The sequence below is a fragment of the Benincasa hispida genome, chromosome 5 (assembly GCF_027475165.1).
Source record: "Benincasa hispida cultivar pf3 chromosome 5, pf3_genome.v1.1, whole genome shotgun sequence".
Classification (NCBI taxonomy): Eukaryota; Viridiplantae; Streptophyta; class Magnoliopsida; order Cucurbitales; family Cucurbitaceae; genus Benincasa; species Benincasa hispida.
The window spans coordinates 52,236,212-52,246,688 of record NC_143482.1 but is presented as its reverse complement, the minus strand read 5'-3'; the positions used below and the strand labels follow the sequence as shown (position 1 = coordinate 52,246,688).

The 10,477-nt window shown below is 33.2% G+C and overlaps 1 protein-coding gene across 1 annotated transcript; it reads right to left on the bottom strand.

The window, feature by feature from the left end:
* Positions 1-8,281: 8,281 nt before the first annotated feature.
* LOC150036227 (uncharacterized) lies at positions 8,282-8,980 on the bottom strand. The gene has a single exon (XM_090313661.1). It carries the CDS (start codon positions 8,830-8,832, stop codon positions 8,461-8,463), a length of 372 nt encoding a protein of 123 aa, XP_090169787.1. The 5' UTR covers positions 8,833-8,980; the 3' UTR covers positions 8,282-8,460.
* Positions 8,981-10,477: the final 1,497 nt, after the last annotated feature.

Here is a 10,477-nt window from a genome sequence, read left to right as displayed (position 1 = left end):
AGAGACACAGAGATGGACACTGACAGTCAAAACGAAAAAGAGTCGAGACAAACAGTCGGACACAAAGAGTCAAGACGATGGAGATGGAGATAGTATGACAGCGATGGAACGGCGACGACGGAGGTTGAGTCATTAAGGTCTTGCTTGAAGCCTTGAAGGTGAATGAGATTGAGGAGAAGTGGAGAAAATTGAACTTTGAAGAAGAAGAAACCCTAAAATAAGATATATATATATATATATATATTATTTCTTCCACTAATATTTTATTATTATCAAATATATTTTTTAATATTATTATTAGAAATTCGAGTTGGGTTGAGTCAACTCGAATTTTTTAAAATCCCAACCTGAGATCCAACCCAACCCGAAAAATATAAAAAAATAACCTAACCCAACCCAAATTTTAAACTAACTCAACCCAACCTTCTAATTTGGGTTGGGTAGTCTGGGTTGTTTGGGTTGTCGGGTCCTTTGAACACCCTTAGTTTTAGATTTGCATATTTCAATGAAGCTCTTCAATTGAGCATGAGGGTCCTCGCCTGGTGCACCCCTAAATTGTTTGACATTTTTAATCATTTGAAGCATGACTAGTTTCATTTCAAATATAGCTCCTCAAACACTGGGCGCATAATCCCAGGTGAGAAATCATATAAATTTGGTGATGTGTACTCTCTTATAGGATGATCATGCGCAAGGTGTATTGGATTGGTATGTGCCAACACATTATTGGCATTGTTGGTTGCATTTGGCACCGCAAGATTGTTCTATTGATCCCCCATGGTCCTAGATCTATTTCGTTGTCTTCTTCACCAATTTGATCTAATTCTTCTTCTAAAAGTCCTCTTGATCTCTAGGTCAAATAGGAGCTCTAACGGTGTGCCTTCACTCATATATTGTTTGTTATGCTTTCAGCTTAGGCATGCAATACACATTTGATCGAGTATCTACGAAAATCAAATACAATTCAAACACTAGTTAGTTAACTAAATCCCTGGCAATGACATCAAAAAAAAAATTGTTGCGTGTACAAAAATATTGATTGCTTTATGTTGTACTCGTGTAAACTAATGAGTTGAATTATCTAAGTGAACACAAGTTTTCCCTAATTAAACCCAAATGTAAGTTCAACTAGAATTTTCTGGTGAGTACAAGGGTCGAACATAAGGGCTTGATATAACTTAAGTAAGATTGGTTGACTGGCTTTCACAATAATTCGTAAGTATCATGCATCTAGACTAATTATGAGGTGAACAGGACTAAATGATGAATTACATGGAGAGTATGTGTCTAGTGGTGTGTGATGGTGATAATGCATGGAATGATGGTGATAATGGTGGTGGTGATGGAGATGCAATCACTAATAAAGCAGCGTGCATTGAAATGGTGAAAATCAGTTGATAAGGCAGGGTTGAGAAGGTTTACTAACATTCTCCTAAATAATACATAAGTATACATTCATGTCACTAACTTATAAAATGAAGAAATCACCTCTCAGTGTTTTATGCCTGATGCCACATTTACTCTATCTCTAGGAAGCATGCTTAAGTTAATTATATGACAAAAGATTAACTATATCTCTAAAGCTACGTCTTTCCTTGCTTAATGAGTTCCACAGTAGTTAGCTAATTCTATTTAAATCTATTTTTCAGATGGATTCAAGCAATAGATTAAGCACATACTAAACAAGATGAACTTTAACTTATGCAAAATTTGTGAAAAATGTCAGTTTAATCTTCTCAACCCACTAGAAATTTAATTGCTCGTGATGGAGAGAATTGGAAGCATGGAAAGATGAGAGATAATGGAAATCATATTTATATTAAGAAATATAGAGTTTCTCAATCTCAAAATTTTAATACAAATTGCAAATAAAAAGAAAATGGAGTAAAGTATGGTGATGAAAATGTCAAGCCACCGGTTGCAATCTCTTGCTGCTTTTGGCTTTGATGGTGGCTGCTTCAAGGTGGTTGCAATGGATGTTGGTGGCGCACTTTCCCTGTTTATAAAAGAAGACTAAGTTCTCACTCAAAATTACTCGGAGAGAAGCTCGAGAGGTGGATGACAATGGTGGTTTGAGGGGAATTTTTTGTAGAGCTTCGGCCAATTTCTTGGCAAAAGGTTCTACACTTGAGATGAAGATCTTTGGGCTATTTATAGGCTTCAAAAGAAAGATTCTCAACCTCTTTCTAATGATTATTTGACACAATGCATTTAATTTCATGTCCTACTATGTCGAATCTTTGCATCACAGATTCATTGGTAATATCGCGACAGTCTCAAATTAGCTATTAACTTGCACTTTGATTTGATGACCACCGCTCATGCATTTGTCATTTTTCTTTCCTCATATTTCTGCTTAATGCATGATTCTTTGCATGCAAGATTGAAATTGATATGATTTCTTTATGTGTCCATGACTACGGCTTATGTTTCCTTAGTTGATTTTTGCTTCTTTTTATAAAAATCATGCGTTCAAAGATGTTAGCTTTTATAATTCTCAAGATAATGAATTTTGTAAACGCTCAAACACAGTTTATCTATTTACTCGATTTTCATATCAAGTTATGCATCCTCTAGATTTCCCTACTTATTCTTATTTATAAATAAATAAATTATTTATTTATTTAAAAATAAAATAATAAAAAAAAAAAAAAAAAAAAAAAAAAAAAAAAAAAAAAACAATATATAAAATCCTATGTTCTCGAAAAGGAAGGTAAAAAAATTTGACTCTTCTTGAAAGCTCCCGTTATCGAGAAAATTGGTAGTAAAATCTGTAGTACTAACATAGTACAGAAAAAATATATATATCAAACATTCATTGTTATTCAGGAAAAGAAAAATTAAGAAGGCAAATAAAATAAAAATAATATATCTAAAAAAATCCCAGAAATATATACTACAATAATTTTAGAAATTTTCATGCATTAACCTATCAAAACAAAAATTGACAAGAGATTCATAGATACTTGTAAAATGAATTGAAAATGTTCACTTACCTTGGTCCTGCGTACAGATTTGAGATATTTGGAGTGCAGTTCAAATACTGAGGTTCTCGCCATATGTGAAAATTTTAATAATTTAGGAGTTTTAAAGGTAGATGAAATGTAACCTAATAATAAAAGATAAATAGTACACTGTGAACAATAATTAATACTATTAAAGTTCGATTAAATCAAACTCAAAACAAATGCATATCTACTTCTCAAAAGATTATTATTTGTTTTTGCGAGAAAGGTGAAAGTTAAGACCGAAAAAAAAAATCAACTATTTAAGTATTCAAAATTTTACTATAAAATTATGGGGCAAATATGTACATCTATATATCTATCTATATTGAATTGTAAGTTATTGTTGCTAAGCACCATTTGAATGAGTGGTTGGTCTTCTTCTAGACATTGGGGCTCTCATCTTTCCCTTTCGAGGTATATTTGTCAAAATGTTGAGTTGACTGACAGTTGTGTCCACCAACATATCAGTAATAGTTCTATTACCTCTTTTTGGATAGATCTTTGGCTCGAGTGTGGTATTCTATCCACTACTTTCTCTCGTCTGTTCTGCCTAGCCCTTCGTCCTAATGATAGTGTGGTTGATGTCTAGATTGTCGAAACTGAATCCAGGGATCTTCATCTTCATCGTAATCTTAATGATCTGGAAATATCTGAATGGGCTACTTTATCACATCAATATATCTGTAAATTAGCTAATTTAAATCACTAGTGTGGTTGATGTCCAATTTCCCCATGGGACCCGGAGTGGAGGAAAAAAATTTCCCATAAGGTAAACGAGGATGGGGATGGGGAATGCCGCCCCAATGCCGCCCCAACCCTGACTCCGCCTCGATTAGCTTTTACATATTTATTTAGTATAGTTATCTAATGTTATGTTATTATTATTATATAAATATTACATTTAAATTTCAAATTTGATTATTTTTTTAGAAAGATAATGAATATGTTTAAATTTATATTATATATGTGAATAATTTGATTTATATTTATTTCTTTCTACTAAAAAAATTAATTAGCTTTTTTAGACCAAAATTTGAGTAATTTATCTTTAAATTCAAATTGTCATATAAAACTAACCATAATAAAAAAAAATTAGTGATAAATTTAATTATTTAATTAAATTTTGCTCACATTAGTGATTTAAATTAATGAGCTTTTTACAAAAAGAAAAAAAAAAGGGTAACTGGAAAAAATTTCTCGTGGGGAATCCGATCCGCGCGGAGAATCCCCACCCCAATCCCCGTGGAGAATAAAATGAGAATGGGGAATAAAATGGGGAACGAGGACGAGAATGGGGAATGGCATCCCCGACCCCACCCTGTGGACATCTCTAGATTTCACCCCTCTACTGGTATTTAGATTCTTCTGGTTATTATACTGTCAAATCTCTTATGGTTGACTTGCTAGGTTCTGTCATGGGAACTCAACCTTGGAACCATAAATATAACGGATCGATTGCATTGTCGTATACCTTACATGCTTCTCTCTTCCTCTTGGGGCTCTATGTGTTGTCGTAATTCTAAGACACAGGCTCATTTGTTTGCTCATTGCTCTTTTGCACAACATTTTTGGACACTCGTTTGGATGTTTTCGATTGTCCTTAATCTTCCCTAATTCTATTTTTTATCTCTTAGCTACTCTACTTGTAGAGCATCCATTTGATGGTTCTAGAAAAAAATCTTTGGCTAGTTATTTGTAGAGTTTCTTTTGGACTCTTTGAGGTGAACACAAAGGGCGAATCTTCCGAGACATCTTTTACTTTTGATCGTTTTTTTAATTTTATTGTGTACTTTCTCATGCATTTAATTGGTGTAATACTAAATCTCCCTTAAATTCATATTCTTTTTCCTTCTCTCATTGGAGAGATTTCTTGTAATCTACTACATTCATCAATGAAATATTTTTATTTCTAGAAACTCTATATTGAATTATAGATGCATAAATGATAAAATCATCTTGAATCAGACTAAATACGAGGGTCTGCAATAGAGAGAGGTAAAAGAATATAAACAAGAAATCAAATAGGAAGATACATTTTTCAATAGAAGGATTTGTATTCAAGTTACTTAAATATAATACAAATGAAAGAAAAAGAAAAAGGACTTCAATACGAATCTCAATAGACGCTACAAACTTAATTGAAATGAGCCATGATATGAAACCTACTCATTGATAGATTTCAAATCTAGAGAAACCCAATAAATAAATAAATGCACTCTCAAATATCGAAAAGAAAATGAACTGTTGACTTAAAATAAATGTAACCAACGTTATGAAATACTAATTCTAGCAACTCAAAAGCCATTTAATTCAAATGGGCTCCCACTATTGGTTTGGAAGGCATCTCAATTGTCACTTCTCTAAGATAATACCTCAACCTCGATAGATCACGTAGATTAAAAGATGAAATTTTATGTTGTATGAAAATGCAAGAAAAAATTATCCTCAAAAATAATTTGTGGCCTAACTAGCTAACATTATTAAACAAGGAAGCATTAAAAGATGGAAATATAGGCCAGACAACTAAAGCAGAAAGGCAATTATCAACATACTTGACCATTAGCTACTGCCATACAGATATCGAGGAACGAACCTTACAAGATAATTGATCTTTAACAACAAATCATAGCCTGACTAACAAACACTGTTAAACAAAGGAGGCCTTAAGAAGTGGAAATATATGCAAGATACTTAAAACAGGAGACGAATTATCAACATAGCTAACTGTTAGCTACGGCCAAAAAAGAATATTGACTATTGAAGGGTGAAACTTTATGTTGGAGGAAGATAGAGGGAAAATGATCATTGAAAACAAATTATGATTACGACCTAACTAGCAAATATTGTTTAGCAAAGGAGCATTAAGAAATAGAAATATATGCAAGGCAATTAATACAAGAGAAGACTTATCTACATGGTTAACATTTAGGTTTAGCCAAAACAGGGTATTAAGGGACGAAACTTAATGTTGCTAGAAGCTGCAATGGAAATGATCTTTAAAAACAAGACATGGCCTAGCTAGCTAAAATTGATAAACAAGGAGGCATCAAGAAATGGAAATACATGCATGGCAATACAAGCAAGAGAGGTATTATCAACATAATTAACTCAGCTATTGCCAAAAAAGAATATTGAGGAATGAAACTATATATTGCAAGAAGATGCAATGAAATACAATTCCTTAAAAACAAATCATGGCCTGACTAGCTACCATTGTGAAACAAAGTGATAGAACCCGGATATATTGAAATATAAAAGATAACATAAATACAAGATAAACCAAGTGTTCGAGGTACTTGGACCCTCCCAATCTTGAGATAACTCTCAAACCCTAATTCATATGCAAAATATTGCTTACCTCCTCCATTCCCCTCTCCCTCTATTTATAACCAACAACTATAACTAACTCTCTATCTAATTCCTATTATGACCTTAATACCCTAATAATCCCCTAATACCGATTCTATCACTACCGGCCCCTAAAACACACCTTGTCCTCAAAGTGTGGGTACACAACAAAGGAGCATTATGAAATGGAAATATATGCAAAGCAATTAAATCAGGAGAGGAATTAAACATAGTTGATGATTAGCTACTGCCATAAAAGGATATCAAGGGACGAAAATCAAGTTGCAGGAAGATGCAATGAAAATTATCCTTAAAACCAAAACGTGGCCTGACTGGCTAATTGTTAAAAAAGAAATGGAAACATAAGCAAAGCCATTAAAGTAAGAGAGGAATTATCAACCTAGTTAACGTCTGACTAATAACTATCGTCATACAAGGACATTGAGATATGATACTGCAGAAAGGTACAAAGAAAATTGTCATTAAATACAACTCGTAGCCTAACTAGCTAACAATGTTAAACAAAGGAGCATTAAGAAATGGAAATGTATGCAAGACAATTAAGGCAGGAGAGGAAATAAACATAGTTGATTAGCTACTGCCATAAAAACACGTTATGAGATGAAACTTCATGATGCAGGAAGATGCAATGAAAATTATCCTTAAAACAGAAAACGTGGCCTAACTAGCTAACATTGTTAAACAAAGGAGCATTGAGAAATGGATATATAAGCAATGCAATTAAAGGAGATGAATTATCTACTGAGTACTGCCATAAAAGGATATCAAGGGATGATATTGCAGGAAGATAAAATAAAAATTATCGTTAAAAACAAATTGTGTTCTAATTAGATAACATTGTTAGGAAAAAAAAAAAGAAAAAAGAAAAAGCAGCCTTAAGAAATGGAAATGTACGTAAAGCAATTAAAGCAGGAGATGAAATAAACTTAGTTGATGATTAGCTACTGCCATAAAAGGATAACAAGGGATGAAACTTAAGTTGCAGGAAGATGCAATGAAAATTGTCCTTAAAACACAATGTAGCCTAACTAGCTAACAATGTTAAACAAAGGAGCATTGAGAACTGGACATATAAGCAGTGTAATTAAGGAAGGAGATGAATTATCTACTAAGTACTGCCATAAAAGGATATTAAGGGATGATGCTGCAGGAATATACAATGAAAATTATCAATAAAACAAGTTGTCGCCTAACTAGCTAACATTGTTAAACAAAGGAGCGTTACGAAATGGAAATACATGCAAGCCAAATGAAGCATGATAGAAAATATGGTATGTTAATGTAACCAACGGAAGATGCCACTCTCTTAATAACGATTCACCCTATTGATCTTTCACAAAGAAAAGTAAAAATCCTGAAATGCTAGAAGCACAGTCAGGCTCTTTCCTATTTCTTATAGGATGACAAGATCAATTGCATCGCATTGGTATTTGCAAACCAAGTCATGCCAGTAAAGAGCAATAAAACCTAATTAGAATTAGATTTGAAGTTAGAAAGTAAGCATTTATATGTGGTATTTGTTTATCTTAAACTTGCGGACTAAAAACTCGGGCAAGATGGAATAAATATCTTCGAACAATTTATAACACCATCAATATAGAATTGAAGGCGTGGATCATTCAATGGCCAAAAACCCTTGATCCACATAACATTAAGATCAAATTTATAACTACAGAACAGTTGATGAACAAACCGAGTAAACAAGAGAAAACAGACCCGCATTATTGGTGACATGGCTGGAAGAAGATTGCAAATGCTTCCAACCCTTACTTTGTCAGTCGTGGACCAAAGTTGACCAGAAGTTCAACATAAGCCCTAGATTAGAGAAGTTCAATAGAATGGCGCAGATAAGATAACCAAATACGAGTAAAAAAAAAATCTAAATCAGTGTCGTAAACACAATGGATCGAGAATATGATAGATCTTATTATTAAAATCCGGTCAAAATCAAGAAAAATTTTCACAATCCATCATCAAACACTACCTACAAAAGGTATCATGTATTACAGATTGATATTAATTTCACAAAGAAAAAGATCGATTCACAAGTTGAAACTATTCCATACACAAAAACTTATACAATTCACCCCCCTAACACTTCAATAACCGGATCAGGCGGAGAATCGGGTGTGAGATTGGTAGGGCTAGAAGTGAGGAACCACAAAGACTTAGAAGCCAAAAGTTTCTTCCGCTGCAAGCAGAGAGGGCCGTACACCCTCCCAGCAAAGGAAGGGGAAGCATCAACAATGTTAACCTGAAGCAAACCGGAGTCGATGGGTATAGTGGAAGGAGATAACGAGGAGGAACGAGTGGAGTAGATCTGAGAGACCAAATTGACCCGGTTGAATCGAGCGATCATCCGAGAATTCCGAATTTGTGCTAGTGCACCGGGTTTTAGATACTTGTGAAACGTCTCGGATTGAGAGTTCCCCGATCTTCTGGATCTTCGATTCATGTTGCAGAGATGAAAGGAAGAAGATGAAGATGAGGATGAGGGGAAATGGGGATTTATGGAGTGAGGGAGTGGGCGGGAGAAGGAGCATTGAGAGGAGAGAGATAGAGAGAGGAGAGGCGGGAAAGGAGTGGAGGGAAAATAAAATGGGAATACAGAGAAATATAGAATTTTTATTATTATTATTATTATTATTATTTTTTTTTTGCGCTTTTGAAAGAGCGGGCTAAACAACATGGGGAGTTTTGGTTTTTTCTGACCTAGTTTTCATGTCATCTTGACACGTGTCTTTGCTTCTCCAAGGGCCTTTCTGATTATTTTGCTTTCTTTGCATGTGGATAGATTACTAAAGATGCGTTTGTATTTCATGAAAAACGAATTTTTAGTGGTAGAAATTGATGTTAAATTATATTTTCACATATCCAAAAAAAAAAATGTTAAATTATTTACGTAAATAATAAAAATATATATATATTATATATTGCAAAACTTCTATTAGTTTCTATTACTAATAAACTTCTATGAGCTTTTATCAAGTAAGATTAAATTTTGTTATTTGGTGTAAATAGTTTTTTTTTTTTTTTTTTTTTTTTTTTGAAAATCTCGCTTATAATAAACTAATTCGAGAAAGAAAATGTTGTCTTTTCATTATAAATTTGTAAACATGTTCACATAATGTAATTTCTAATTTGAAAGTTATTGTTATTATTTAATCAATTTAGATTAGATTAACTTTGAAAAGGTAAACGGAAGGTTTATTGAAAATATAAAGACCCAAAATTGGACATTTTCAAATAGATCGATAAAATTTGAATAAATTTTATAATATTTGTAGTTAAAAATATAATATTTATTGAATCCTTAAAATTCAATGAGAATTGTTGTCATTAAATTTGTAGGTCTAATCGTTTCAACATGGATTTTCAATGGGGAGTTAGTCATTTGTGTTGTGGTGATGTCCTAAATATCGTGGTCTTCCAGTTTGTAATTGTATTTGTACAAACAATTTATTTATTTAATAAAACAATAGGTATTTTATTCGACACTTAATTGCATTAACCCAAAAACTAATAAACTAAGATCTAAGGTTATCTACTGTAATGTAAAGATGTATGCGGAGACATACAGGTATATCATGTTTAAGTAACAACTTGAACGGTCTATAATAGATGGATACAGTTTGGTACCTTATCATGGTGACACTACGAATACGACTCGCTTTGTAGTTGTTACAATTGTTATAAAGTGCTACAAATGACCTGATCCTGGTCATTCATGTGGAGACATGTGAGTGAAAATATTCTATACAAAAAGTTTGTATAAGACTGAATCACAAATCTCCCTATATAACACCGATACTATAAGAGACTTATATCTCACCAGGATGACCATAGGTGACTTGATCTGAATCTTGAGTGAGTTGTGAACTCCTATCGAAGGCGATCGTTTGATTTGCATGGGTGAAAGTAGTCAATTTTGCTGACTCAATATGCCTACCATTTTGGGGTGTCTGATTGGGGAACTGAAAACGTAGTTACACAATAAGGAATTCACTTCTCCCCTAGTGTTAAAGTAAGTGGAGAAATTACTTTCTTGAGGGATGATTATAGAGATTGAACAATATAGCACCACACTCTCTCCTAATCCG